Raw genomic sequence first — 14,663 nt, forward strand, 5'->3', positions numbered from 1 at the left:
AGGCAGATGGAAACGAGCTGCCCTGGCACAGCTGGCAAAGAAGCCTTCCCATAGGAGCTGCTCAAGGTACTTGCAGGTGAGCAGCAACCTCGCTGTGAGTGCACTCATTTCTCCAGGGGTTTTCTCAGACTTCTGCCAGGATTTTTCTCTTCCTCCCAGACACCTGCATCCCCCATGTGTGCCCTGTTCTGTTCCTCTCAAGGTGTAGAAACCACTCACTGCCTTATAACTGTTTTGTCCTCAGTTACAAATGCAAAGAGAAATGTTGCGTGTCAAAACACAGAGCATATTAAAGACACCAGCTCTCATACACTGTATATTCATGAACATGAAATTCCACCACACTAAGCTACTTTCAGTTTTATTCCATTTTGGAAAAAGTAAAAAGGATGACAGGGAAAAGAGGCCTCTTTTTATGGACAAGTTATATAACTAAATTTTTTCTCTGCAGCAGGATACACGAAAAACTTGCAGCATCATCCTGCTTCTCTCTCTCTCAATATGTGGCAGTAGAAAGAAGAATTAATTGTCTTCCCAGGGAACAAAAAAGGCTACGTTCCAAAACGGAAACAGAAAAAAAAACCCAGGATCCAAACCAAACAATTAGAAGTTAAAAAAAAAAAAAAAAGACAAAGGAAAACTTCATCCATTGTGATAAGAGTTTTCAAGTTACCTTCTACAGGCTATTTATAGAGGCCCCCCATCCCTATAAACTTTACTCCCTTCTAAAGCCTTACAATATCTCACTTTAATGCCACTGTTAATGAGACCAGATAATGATTCCTTGGCTTGCTACCTGCTTACAGCTCACAGAGGTCAAAGAGAGTGCTGTGGGCATTGCATTAGAGAGCTCCCAACACTTCATATGGCTACTGAAAGTATTCTAACCCATTTCTGAACCATCCATACCTGACTGAGAAAAACAATAGCAGTTTTTCCCCACAAATAGTGATCCAGTACATCTGCTTAGCACAAAATTTGAAAAGGCTACACCTGAAAATGGAAATTTAGACTCCTAGCAGTCTAGACTTCAATATCACACTGTACTCTAACAAAGAGAAAGAAGATAACAGAAAACTGCTTTAAAAAATCAGCATCTTCATAATAATTTTAAAATAGCATTTGTCCTCAACTCCCATTTTCCATATCAGTCTCCAGCCAGAAAACTGCAAGTTCCAACCTCTCAAGCTGCTAAACGAAGCATTTGCAAATACATGTTCTCCCTCCATACTCCAGTAAGACTCATAACTGCAGTGCACGCAGGTGATGCAGTGTTTGCTGTGCTCTCTTCTCCCTCAGACACCAGCCCAGCCATCCTCTGTTGAAAATACATTCCAGATCTCTAAGAGCCCAAAGGTTCTCCAAGTGCCACTGAAATGAAATGGACAAAATAGAGCCAGTGCCCAGCACTGCCAGCAGCAGTGAAGGTGTATCTCTGTCCCCAGGGAAGTGTGCCAGCACATCATGCAGTCCTCCAGAACTGCCCTGACACCAGCCAGGGAGCTGCTGATGAAGGTGTTGCTGTAGCAACACAGATTACTCTGAGGCAGCTACACAGGAATGTCCTCAGGAGCCCTGGGGATGATTTTCAACTCGTGCCAAGCTCCATGCTGCTGAGGCTACACCTGACTTTGTACAACTGAGTCACAAGTAGCCCAAGGAGGTCATTGTGGCCAACTTTCAGCCCAAAGCAGGGCCAACTTTCAGCCTGCATGACACCAGGGAGGACCTCATCTCCAATAATATTTTATAAAGTAGTCTAGACATAAATTTGTGACCTGTAGCAGTTACAGTGCAGTGAAAAATGAGACAGTTTTACCCTTACAACAACTCTGTAAAACTGGTGTGATGGGCAGAGATCTGGAGCTGTCTTAGCACTGAAGCTTCTCCCCTGGTGCCAGCAGCACAGCAGCTATCACAGCACTGTGCAACAGGTTGTGTTACAACCTCTTGGGTCAAGATGTTGTTCTTTTGGGTGGAAAACTGGTTCTGCAAAAGTCAAGTGCATTCCTTCTATTTGTTGTAGGCAAGAGAATTTCAGACTTTGGCTTTGGGTCATAGTAAACACACATGGGGGGCAGATGCAGCCACTACTTAAGAGTTAATCCCTGTAATAGCCTTTGTTAATCTAACTACAATGATCAAGTGGCATGGAACATATTCAACATGGACAGAGAGTGTATGTTAGATTAACAGGATTACCTGCTGATGAGGGTAATACTAGCCTGTATTTATTCAGCACTTCTCTGAAGAACAGAAGGTACCTTTCAAAGGTGGGTAAATATTTGTTCATCCCAGAGATGACCATGTAAGTGCAAAGAGGTTAAGTACTAACACTGGTTCCACACAGTGAACCAGTAGCACTATTCCCAACATGCTTTAACACAGCATTCCTTGAGCCTCAGGTTGGTAAACTGCCCATAAAGTCCTAACAATCACAGCACATCCTGTTCTCCCATGCCAACAGGCTGCCTACAAAGCAATATTTCTATGGCCAGTTAAAGCCTCATTTCCACTACTTATGTTTTGCTGACTTTGAAAGACTTTACATAAATACATTTGGGGAGCAAATAGCCTACAGTGCACTGTAGCATGTCTAACACACTGCCATGGAATAGTGAAATGTAAATATTCTGAACCATCTGTAAACTTTTATATGTATCTTTTATAGCTTGGGGTTGTTATTTTGCATTCTTTGTGTAAAAATAATATATATGTTTAAAAGAGTCTGATAAAATAATGAACTTGAAGAATAAAGATTTCATTTTTCTCTCTCTTTAAAAAAGATCCTTTAAACCCACAACCAATTCCTGTGATTCCTGTCTATAGACATTATTCTTCTAATGATCATGAGGTCACCTGTACCACAGGAAACCTGTGAGAGCTGAGCACACACTGTACTCCTCATTAGCTCCTTAGTGCCCCATACCAGCATGCATTGCAGTAGCTTCTGACAAAGGAAAAAGCCCAGAACTTCAATGCCTGCCCAATTTGGGCAACAATGTGTAAACCAGAGTAGCACAGACACCACCCCACTCCATGTTTGTAACTAGTTCAGCATTTACTCCAGCAGAAAGGGTAGAACACAAATCAATAATTAGAGACCTCTACAGCAAATGAGGAAGATCAGACATCTCTGAGGGATAATTTGTCCCACTTATTCTAGACATCTATTTTAGTATTAATCTCCTACTGGAGATGCTTCTTTTCACTCTCTGCAGAGTAGGCTTAGACAATGAGATGCCTGCTGGAGGATGAAGTTCATTAAATGCACATTTTCTGTGCTGGCAGACTGTGACCTACATGCTATACAAAGTGAGATACATCCAACCTCTGCTGCAACCAGAGGCACAATGCTAATCATCTCATGGAGTGAGTCAGGCAACCCAGCACCAGACATACAACTGTGCCTGCTAAAATTCAGTCCTCCAATGATCTGCTAAATGTTTTTTCCAATACAGCATTTATAAAATAATTTTCAGCCTTGCTAATTATTTCAATCACCTCAAATATTTCCCTACTTGCTTTTGAAACTAATCTGTCTCCAGTTACCCCAACCTGTAACCATACAGGTTTTAAGCTATTCCTCACTGTTTATGTGTCCAAGTTTGTCAAACAACAGAAACAGCCTGGAGTAACTTGGCTGTGTTTCTAATTCTCATTAGAAAATTGCAGCTGTAAATTTTATTATGTGATAAACTGTGTATAGGAAATAAGAGTAAAAAGCAGCAACGGAAATCTATGCCACAGCAGAAGCTCCTCTGCATAGGAAACTGGAAAATGTAATTTCCATTTTGGAAAAAGACCTGCAATTATGCTGTTTAGGGCAGTAGATATTGGGAAGCAGGAAAAGTTCAAATGTACCTTCTTATGCTTTTCAGAAGAGACAAGAAAGAGACAGGACAGATTGCAATCTTCCTCTTACAAGAAGACAGGGCTGCCATATGATCTCTTAAATCAGTGGATGAAATTCCTAGTTTCATTGGAGTTAGGAATCTGCTTTAGAACCACTGTTTTAATTTTAGCCACAAACCTCTACCATCAAAGCCCAGGGTTTGGAGGGCAGCCATTAGTCTCTGACAGCTGTGAAGAGAGACCAGGGAAAAGACACTCTAAAGTTTCACTGACATGTAGTTGACTTGGAGAACTTTACAGAGAGGAGTAGAAAATCACAAAGTGGTTTACAATGACAAATACAGTGAGTGAAAAAATTACCAGTCCACTGCAATCCCAGTGGCCCCAGAACTGCCCAGTGCTCCCTTCTCCTGGGCTGGGTGGAGATGCAGAGCCCTCTGCACAAGGCAGGAGAGCTGACACTGAGACAACAACAGGAACAATCTGTAACTTACAGCTGTAACTATTTATAAGCAATACTGTTACATTTGCTCTAAGCCAAAGAGAAATTACAATGCCTATTTCCAATTTCTGGACAGAGGGTACTGGGGGGTGGGAGCCAGTTTGGGGTGTCAGCTGCTCAGATTCTGCTTTGAATATTTTTTTACTCAAAATTTCAACTCTCACTTATTATTTCTTGCATTGCCCCTTTATCTAAAACAGATGACTCAATCCCAATTTAATATTAAATATCTTCTGGGAGAAATTCTTAGCAGCTGCTTCACAATCATGCTTTTTTTCCTCTCTGGCATTAAGGGAGCATAAACACTTATTAAAGTTTAACAGGGAAAGTAAATTTGAAGATTAAAATAATGTTTAATTAGTAGCTATAGAACTCATCATCTTTCAGGTGCACAACACAAAGCAATTCATAAGAATGATTATTGTTATCCCCACTTACAGAGAAATGAGGTGAATTAAATGATCTGCCTTATGACACACATAGTGCTAGATTCCAGATCTGGCTCCCAGCTCTGTGCTGTACCAACTAGGTCACATTTAGCAATATACAACTTCTAAATATTCCCAGTTGTATATACACCAATATCTGGTATCTTAATATTTCTTAATATTTCAAAAATTTTTTAGCTTCAGTGATACATTACTTTAGCTTTGTTAACATTATATCAGCACAATATACAGAATTTTTTAAAAATAGGGAATTATTTCTCAGTTGACCCTTCATGTGAAAAGTTACTGCATTTTTCCACTGGAATCAGTTACTGCAGTAGCAGGTAAAGCACACAATACATTTATTGCTCCAGTTCAAGGGCGAGTTGGTAAGTGACAGGACAGAAGAACTAGAGCCAAGAGAGCTGGAGTTCTCTGCAGGGGGTGGAAGGATTTGCAGTCCATCAATAAGATTCATGCACTTACAACCACCCACTGAGATCACTCTCCAGTGTGTCCTCCCTCCAGTCAAAAGGCTGAGCCTCTTTTTAAGTGGATACACATTCAAGAACAGTCAAAGTTCTTGTCCAAATTGCACATACTTGTAACTCGAGGATCACCACTTCTCAAATGTTCACTACTTTGTCAAAAACTGCATTAAATTACAGAGGCTGAAAGAGACCTTCCAAGATGTGGATTTGAATAATCAAAAGCAGCAGTGTGATTTAGTCCAAATGTTCTTAGAAAAGTACGTAGGAGGGTAGTTTAGTTTTAGTTTAAAACAAGAACAATTTCTACCCCCAGTCTAGGACTCACTGACCTGCACATGCCCAGCAGCCCAAGCTGCTGAAATCTGTCAGATCCATGAGAGAAAGGTGTAAATTTCCTCCCAAGGGAAGACACTCCATCACAAAACAGATCTGTTTAAAATAAAGAGCAGGATGGACTTGAAATAAACTAAAAGAATCTCTCTGGCACTGGCGGGAAAAGGTGTGAAGTCTAACTTTGCCAAAGCCAGGTTATGTTGTTTCAATGATGGAAGAACCTGGACATTATTAAGTAGCAAAATATGAGTAACAGGTTCTGTTTGCAGTTTTGGTGCGAGGCTTCAGGAGGTTAGGCTAATTAACAAACAACTCTCCTCAGATCATCAAACAATGTTGCTTAAAGTTCACTGTATCTCTTTACCCACCTTTCAATGTCTCCTTTTGTACATCACCAAGACATTCCTGCTGTGGTGGTGGTTTCTACAACGTGGTTCAAATATATCCATCAAGATAATATTGATTTGCATTCTTTTATTTAAGAATGATACCCCAAACCCTTTGAATTATTAACTGATAATGTATTATTACCTGAGGGGACAGAGCTTTTTTCTTCCACAACAGGCCTTCTTCCTCTGAAGCAGTCAAGGGAAAACAAAACCAGCATAGAATTACTCACCACACTTCATGTATAATGTTTGTTCATGGTTACTTTGTAAAGGTTATTGCTTTACTCTGTCTATAAATACTAATTTAACTTTAGAATTAACCTGCAAAATTTAATATCTAATTACAATCCCCAGATAATACTTAACACACAATTAAATAATTAAATGCTACATTAACAGTCAATTAAAATTTAATAATTGATCCTGATTTATCATCCTAAGAGTCCTCTCATGATTTCCTGTTTCTACAGTTGGGACAAAAAATTGAAGTCCTACTAACTCATCACCAGCAAAAGACAGTCCCCACTGCAGAATGGGTATAGGAGTGGAAAAGAGTAGGTCAGCATTTCCCTTCAGCAAGTCAACTTAATTAAATTAAAATGAAATTTTAATTTCATGAAATTAAAATGTACTTTGTATCAAAATATGTGCTTCCTTCAGCTGCAGACAGTGAGAAAATATTAACTAATGTATGACATGAATTATTTTATTTTAAGTTATGGTAAAGAGATAATGAGTGAAAAAATTATTTGGAACCAGTCCTGCCACTCTTGCAAAGCTGATGCAGGTGAGGTGTGCTGAGGTAAGGAGGCTGTACCTGAGTAAGGAGCTTTTACCTTCCCCTGCTATAACTAGAGCCAGGTTGGATACGAGTAGAGACTGCTCTACATTTGCTACTACAGGAGACATTTAACTGCATCAGTTTGGTGCTACTGAGTAAGAAGGTTTCTGGTTGTTTTTGTTCATTCTTTAGCACCACATCTCAAGACATACTGGAGAAACGAGTAAATGGGTTATCTCCCAAAGCTCTGTTTCCAGTTCACAGAATATTCTGGGTTGACCCACAAGGATCACCAAGTGCAGCTCTAAAGTGAATATCCCATACAGGGATCAACCCCACAGCCCCAGTGCTATTGGCACCATGCACAGCTGGTGGTTTCACAGCCTGACCACAAGCACTTCCAACTTGAATTACACATCCTTACACCTCCATCATTAATCACTAGAATATAAAGGACTCCATGTTCCTCTTCTGTGCTTGTACATTCCCCCAGGCAGAGGACCTTTGAGAATGGAGACCCCTGCATGTCACCACAGTAGAGATTTTTAAAACCAGCTCCATAATTTCCTGCACTGATCATTGCTTGTTGTAGCTGCACACACACTTGTAGGTTCAACCTGGAAATGCAGGAGAGCCCCGAAAAACAATCTGCTCCCTCATATGGAAAACATCTTTAGAGAACACAGTGCCAGGACAGTTAATGTTATCTAGAGCCCCTTCTCTGACTGAAATGCCCCTTTCTTGTAAAGTATCTGTGACATCAAATACTTCTAGGTAGTGGGAGGCCAATTTTCAAGCACAAATATTTGAATAGCACATCCAGATTTTATATGCAGAGAGGTAGGCGTAATGCCTGAATGTGCAATTGTTTAGGCAGAAAATTGGCTATTGAGTTTTATTGCTAAATTCCAATTGAAACTGAACTGTTAAATTCAAATCATTAAATTCAAACCTCAAAGACTCTTCTTTTTTTTTTTTTCTAGTGATACCCCACACAAGAGAAATTTTCTGCTACTTAATGGGGGCTGAAAGGAAGAATTTATTGAAGTGTGTTCTGAAGTTACTGTTTAAAGAGCTCCTGTTTGCAGAGATTACTTCTTTCTCACATAGGAGCTAAAGGCTTACCTATGACCAGTTCAACCCAGTAGGTAGGGCCAGCTGGAAAAAATTATGCTCAAGACTTCATGCAGACAGAAGAACAGGCTGAAACCGGCTGTCTTGAGGTTCAATCAGTTCTGCTTATTTACTACACTGCTTTGTTTTGCAGGTACTTCAACAGACATTGAGTTTTCCAGAGGCAAATAATGCAGAGTGAGACAATTGCACCTGTATCATCATCACAGGGTTAGCCTGAAACTTATAAATGAACATTTTGATGTTTCTCTTGACACACTGAAAGTGGGCAAATACACACAAAATATTTCCAACAGACATTAGTTTTTGTGGAGACTATTGTGAGTGGTGATAAGATAACCAGTTCAGAAAACCAATTACAAACATTACAATTACAGTACTTTTTCCTGTATTGTATGGTTGTCATACTGAGAGACAAGTTCTTAAATAATGCAGCAAATTTAGAGATGTTTAGAGTCATAATTTTAAATTTTATGTGTTTCACTTTTCGACCCAAGACTTTACTGGTTACCTTTAACTTATAACTTTTAAAGAAGCAAGATAATTTAAGAAAGATATTTGGCCCTTATTTAATTTCAAGAAATGAAGAATCCTAGGGAATGGAAGCAAATTGCTAATTACTTTCTCTGTTTCAAAAGCAAAAAGTCTTCAGTTGTGTGGATTCTACTTAGCCCCTAGGGTTTGAACACCTCTATTTTTTCTGGACTTTGTTTGTACCATGGATGATTGAGTTTTTCCAGGCTTCTGTCAACTTGTGCTCTGTCTGCTTCCCCATCTTCTCTTCTGTCTCTGCCAATTCATTTTATTTTATTTTATTTTATTTTATTTTATTTTATTTTATTTTATTTTATTTTATTCATTCAGAATGCTGCCCTTTGATCACATAATCTTTTAGCATCCTTTCCTATATAAGTTCATTTTCAAGGACATTAATGGACTATGTCATCCTGTTTTTCCAGCATTCCAGCCCACGACTTACCCAAAACATTAAATTTAAAACACCTTTGACCAACCTCCATGCCATTCTTTGCATGTGGGAGCTGCTTATTCACTAAACTTACATTGTTGTCGTTCCAATCTCTCCTTAAAGCCTTCCTTTATTCTGATGCTAATGGGAAAAAAAATACTATTAGGCAACTGGAGTGCTACCAACAGCTTGATCTATTACATTGACTAATATTGCTTCATTATAGCCTGACATCCCTCTTCCTGCATGTATTAATCATCTACTCTTTGAGGCAAAGTGTTCTCTCTGCAGAAAAATCTAAGGGCTTTAAATAATGAGGTTATGCAACACCTACATGGTGTGATGTGTCAATTTTACAGCTACTGCTACACGAGCCTAAAGTCTACAATGAAACAAATCATTTGGCAGTTTCACATCTATCTTGTTTTATATGATATCATAAATTCCATCTTGCAGGTCTGGTTTATATAGTAAACATTTAAATCTGAGAAGCAAACATACCTCTTTTTTCTTTCAGCGCTAGCTAATGAGTGGCTCTTCAGACTGCACACAGTTGCTGATCTATCATTTTTTTATTATTCTCTTTTATTTCTTTTGTTTCTCTCTGCTGAAAATTGTAGCAATTGCTAAATTCATCTCATTGATAGAAATCATTGGAGATTCCCTACAGTTGTAAAAGAAATTGGACTGTCTGATTTCCATGGAGTAGACAGCAATTTCCTCATCATGGCACATGAGGAAATTTTTGAGCTTTTTGATTTCATATATGAATGTGTTTGTTTAAATGTGGCAAGCAAATGATTGGTGAAAGCAAATTGGTGAGAAAGGCTTTAAAAATACATTTAACCCAAGTGTGGAAATGGATTATTGGAGAAAACGATGGATGAGACCACAACATGGCAGAATTACCGCAGCATTCTCTAACGGGGGTTTTTGAAGCTCAGACATCTCTGGTGATGGAAGGAACCCTGGAGAAAGCCAAAACTGAGCACCATGAGACTTCAGTAAACTGGATGAGTCAACAGCTTCTTTGCCTTGGGTACTTTCTGCACTTTGGGTCTTTTCCTCCCACATGCTCTGGTGGGCAAGTCTTACAGTAGAGGAGTACGTGTGTCCTTTGGGTCACTGCTGAACAGCACCACCCAGATCATGTCATATTCTCTGTTTTCCTTCTTGGTTCTCATTGGGAATGGCTTTAAACTGAAAGGCAATAGGTTTAGATTAGATATAAGGAAGAGATTCTTCCCTATGAGGACAGCAAGGCACTAGAACCCTTCCAACCCAAACCAATTATGATTCTGTCATCTTGCCTTGTTACTTGTAAGAACACACAGGTCTCATGTTAAAGGTGTGAGCTGGTGGAAGCCATTTGCTTTTGGATGCAACTACACAACCTCCATCAACCACAAATGGAACGCCTCCACAGCCTGCTGCCCTCCCCAGAAACCTCGGGCACATTGTTATTTTGTCATATTTCACAACGTTCCAGGTCCCTTGCCCCGCAGGGCCCGCCTGCCCCCATTTCCCTCAGCATGACAAGATGGCGGCCTGTGGGGCATCCGCAGGTGCTGATCCCGCCCCGCGCACATGCGCAGAGGCGCCCCACAGGTGCCACCGCCCCCTGTGCTATATCTGAGTACGCCGCGAGCCGCACGTATAAGGGACCGTATCACGCCCTCTGGCCTCGCTTCGATCCCTCCGCCGTCTCTAAAGGCGGTTCCAATAGCTGGAGGCTCGGCGCTCCCGGGGCAGGAACACGGGCCTAGAGAGGCGCCCCGGCCCTCCCGAGCGCGTTCGTGCCTCCCTTGGGGCTCGGCTGCGGGCGCTCCGCGGGCTGGCCCCGAGGGACTCCTTCCCTCGAAGCTCAAGCGGAAGGATATATCGTTTTTATTTTTTTAGCCGCCATCTGCTGAGCAACGGTTTCGGGGGTGTGGCCAGGCGCGCGGGCCCCGCCCCTCCGGGCCAATCGCGGCGGGAGGCTCTCTGCCGGCCCCGCCCCGCTGGCGCGGCGCAGCCAATAGGGGCGCGGGACGGGGGCGCGCGCACGGGTGAGGGGGCGTGTGCGCGGCGCGGCTCCGACAGTGTCGCTTGGCCGCGGCGGCGGTCGGCGCGGGGGGGCGGAGGGGAGCGGGAGCCGTGCCCGGTGTGACTGCGGGGTGCGCCGGCAGCGGGGCCGGGGGGGAGCAGGTGAGGGCGGCGGCAGGGCTGGAGGTCTGCCCGGGTGGGCAGGCCGGGGTGTTGGTGAGGCGGAAGGAGCTTGGCCTGGTCGCCTGCTCCCTCCCTTCGGCTGCCGCCCGGCGCTCTGACTCCTCGGAGGAGGAAACAAAGAGGCGGCGGGGGTGGGAATGGCCGGGAGCTGCGCTGCAGCTTTTCTGGAAATACCTTCTGGTGTTTCCTTCCACCCACCCTCGCTGAGTAGTGATTAACAGGACCGTGGGCGGGGGGCGACCTGTGGGTGTCCGGGGGTCCGGCTGGAGCCGCTTGGAGAAGCGGGGCGGGCGGCCGGGAGAGGAAGGAGGAAGCGCTCACCGCCCTGCCCTGTGTGTTTCTCGCCTCCTTCCGTCGCTTTCCTCGCTGAAGGCCTCCCGATGAGTTAAAATGGTGCTGAGGCTCGAGGGGAGCTGGTCGCTGCTCGTAGGGAAGCGGTTCCTCTGCCTGTCGGAAGAGGAGGACAGGACGTGGGACGCCAGCCTGATCTCGGAATGGCCCTGGAAGTCGGGCAGGATCCGGGCAGTGTCACACACGGACATATCCAAACAAGACCTGAAGGTAACCGGGAACTTTCCGAGGGAGCTGCTGAGCCGAGAGCGTGCCGGGGGAAGTTGGTGTGGCTGGTGTACACGTGTGTGCACATGCTGCTCCCGGGGGCAGAGCAGACGGCCTTTGGAAACCTGCCCCCCTGCCCAGCTCCCCCATGGGCTTGTGCTAATGGCGCAAATTATCTCTAACTAATTATAAATGTGCTTTCTTCCACTGGCATTTTGAAAAGCAGGTTTTTACCGCACCCACTGTGCCTGTGGTTTATTTCCTAAAGGTAATTTAAGGTCTTGCCACCTGTGAACAGGTTTTGCCCCACAGTTGAAACCGAAACCCTCCAATGCTGTTGGGATTGGTGACTTTCCTTTCCTGAAGTCACGAACAACTACTTGGGTTTTAAAGTCACACCAAATTCGTGCCTGGTGCTGGAGGTCTCTCGGACTCTTCTTGCATGGTGGCCTCTCTTATTAATGATTACCAAGTGGGTTTTTGAGCACACAGTTACTGCAAGCGTGGTGTAATTGGTTAGCTGTGTATCTTGTGTGGGAGTCAGGCGAAGTTTACGGTTCGGCTGTGAAGTTATTTAGGGACTTTATTTGGCAACTGTAGACATTAGAAGTACTCAGCCATGTCTGGACACTTACTAGGGAATGAACTGAGTGCTTGCTCCCCAAGGACAAAACTCCATTGTAGCAGCGGCGTCCTGTGCTTGTTTCTACGGAAGACTTCGATGGCTGTCCTGTGACAGCCAGAACAGCACCATCTTCCTCTTTTTTGATGGGAATTTAGCGACGTCTCTTGTCAAGCAAAACGAAACTTTGGATGTTTCTAACTGTTTCTTGAAAGCGTAAACTTTGTTATCAGCCTGTTGTTGTGGTTCTCGGCAGGGGTGGAGCTTTGTCCATTTTTGGGCGCGGGGCTGTGCCCTGTGCCGTGCTGGTCGTGAGGGGGAGGTTCTTGCTGCAGAAAACTCTTGGGGACTTTGTCCTCAGAGGAGAAGAAGCAGGTGCTGATGGGGTCTCTTTTGTGAGCTTTGTGGCTGGTTACGGTTCTGCCAGAAGCGATTGACTTGATGTGTTCTCCAGCTGAAATGTAAAGAAGTTGCAGAATGGGCAGTGGTGGTGTGGAGAGCTTTGTACCAAAACACATCCCATCTCCTTTCCTTTCAGAGTTCTGTACAAGCATCATAGACCCGAAAAAATAAAGGACTGATAGAGGGAATTAAGTATTAATCCTATAAAAGAGTAGAAGTATTTATTTCAATTTTTATTTTATATAGAAGGACTGTCAACTGCTGTTGAAATGACTTTCTCAACTGTGTTTTCGTGTGTGTGCAGTAGACAAAACAAGCCATTCTGGTTCTGGTTGTTATTTGCTTATCTCTTTCATTGTTTCTCTGCACCTCAAAATTACCAAGTTCATTTCTGCACCCATTAGTTCGATGACTCCTGGCTGTGGTAATGCTGTTTGTGTGCATGTTTTCACTTGCCTTTCCCCTGAGAGGGATGATAAAACTCCAGGAAATGTTCCTGAGGCTCACTCAATTGAGATTTCTGTGCTGTTTGTTAAATGCAGTTAGGCTGGATTGCTGTGCTCTTTGGGAAGAGAAAATGTTTTTTCCAAGAGTAGAGTCCTCTACCAAGATGTTCCAATTCCTGATTTCAGGCCAAGTTGTATTTTTGGTCTTTCCCAACAACTTGCTGATCTCCCATGTTGCCTTTGAAATTAGGGTAATGCTATCCCAAAGACATTGGTCAAGCCATCATATTTTTGCCATGAAATTGCTTTCCTCTTGAAAAACCTGCGTAGTTGTTTCTGAAATCCACAAGGATAAATAGCAGTTAAAAGCAGTCAAGAAGTGACCTTCACATTACATAATTTGATCACCTTTGCTGTCCTGCTGTCATTTATGCTTTCAATAAGCTGGCTGAAGTTATTCTTTGGAATTGGTATTTTTAAGTAATTCTAGAAAAAACTACAGCTTGTTTATTCCAGTGCTTTAGAGTTTGTGGAAAATCCATGTGCCACTACTGTGGCAGTCCTTTAGCTTTAGTGGACTTTTTTAGGGAGGGGTGTGTATGTTTTTCCCTGCTTGTAAACACCAGTGACACTATTAACATATTTAACTATCTTTAAGCAGCATAAAACTTTCTGAGATGGGAAGTTGTAAAGTTAAATGTCAATACTATTATTTTATGTGAGAAATGATGATAAACTAATTAACATTGACTGTCACTTATAAAATACTGGGTCAACCTTGGATGCTTTAGTGATTGCTTGATTATGTGACAGGCAATAATCATGCTGGAATTATAAGTACACTTAATGCTCTTTTTTTTGAGTAAATTGATGGGTTTATCTTTTCCATGTTGAACATGTCTGAATTTTGTAGGTAGTCACTCACTCACTTTGGTTCTTTTCTGTAGATTTGTGTAGAATTTGATGATGAATCATGGGAGAAGCGAAGGTGGATAGAAGTCTACAGCAGGATGATGATAGCATTCCTGGTGGAGCAAAAGCTGGTGCTGGCTGAAAGAAAAACCCAGTCCATGCCTCCTGTCCAGTGGCCTGCAATGGCAAGTACACTCCTGGCTTGAGTCACTTGGGTTCTGCAGTTCCATCTTCTGGGCCAGCGTTGTCACCACGGTGAATTCCTCCAGTGCAGCCTCAGCCTCACTCCTGGGTGTCTTGGGAAGGGAGAAAATCTCTGTGCAGCTTGAGCTGACAGAGCTCAGCAGCATTTGGAGTTGGTGGACACAAGGATGTGTTTTTATGACTTTGCTTCTCTCTCAAACCACTGTTCTGTACATTGTTAATTCTCCCTCTAGTCTTGTGTTTTGATTCTTCTTCCATGAAATTCTTCTTCAAAATAGAGAGAAAAAGTGTAAATGATAGGTTTCTAAGGATAGCCTGTGTTTTTATTTTAAGTTTTTGACTCTGCCTCAAGTTAATGCTGTGGTGATTCTTGATGCTGAGACAAAAATAATTCAGATTACTTTTAGGTGATGCCTGCTTGGTACGAGTGA

The 14,663-nt window shown here is 42.8% G+C and overlaps 2 protein-coding genes and 1 long non-coding RNA gene across 4 annotated transcripts in view; 1 reads left to right on the top strand and 2 right to left on the bottom strand.

Moving 5' to 3' along the window:
- The window catches only part of REEP1 (receptor accessory protein 1), an 87,413-nt gene extending 78,424 nt beyond the window's left edge, over positions 1-8,989 (bottom strand). The window contains exons 1-3 of the mRNA XM_064418997.1: positions 8,975-8,989; positions 6,141-6,184; positions 5,606-5,705 (exon numbers count right to left, since the gene is read on the bottom strand). Of these exons, the coding sequence (XP_064275067.1) occupies positions 5,606-5,613 (8 nt within the window). The 5' untranslated portion in view covers positions 5,614-5,705; positions 6,141-6,184; positions 8,975-8,989. The remainder of the gene's footprint in view (positions 1-5,605; positions 5,706-6,140; positions 6,185-8,974) is intronic.
- A 439-nt stretch (positions 8,990-9,428) lies between these two features.
- Positions 9,429-10,923, bottom strand: LOC135299658 (uncharacterized). The gene is made up of 2 exons (XR_010361611.1): positions 10,191-10,923; positions 9,429-10,080 (listed from the first exon to the last, which is right to left on the bottom strand). It is a non-coding gene; the product is annotated as an uncharacterized LOC135299658 (long non-coding RNA).
- A 24-nt stretch (positions 10,924-10,947) lies between these two features.
- Positions 10,948-14,663, top strand: part of KDM3A (lysine demethylase 3A) — a 29,241-nt gene continuing 25,525 nt past the window's right edge. The window contains exons 1-3 of one of the 2 annotated variants that reach the window (XM_064418987.1): positions 10,948-11,067; positions 11,461-11,649; positions 14,064-14,213. In XM_064418987.1, coding sequence (XP_064275057.1) covers positions 11,479-11,649; positions 14,064-14,213 — 321 coding nt within the window. In that variant the 5' untranslated portion in view covers positions 10,948-11,067; positions 11,461-11,478. Of the gene's footprint in view, positions 11,068-11,442; positions 11,650-14,063; positions 14,214-14,663 lie in introns of those variants that run through there. The other variant, XM_064418988.1, reaches the window with a different exon arrangement.

Source organism: Passer domesticus, chromosome 4 (genome assembly GCF_036417665.1).
Source record: "Passer domesticus isolate bPasDom1 chromosome 4, bPasDom1.hap1, whole genome shotgun sequence".
Taxonomy (NCBI): Eukaryota; Metazoa; Chordata; class Aves; order Passeriformes; family Passeridae; genus Passer; species Passer domesticus.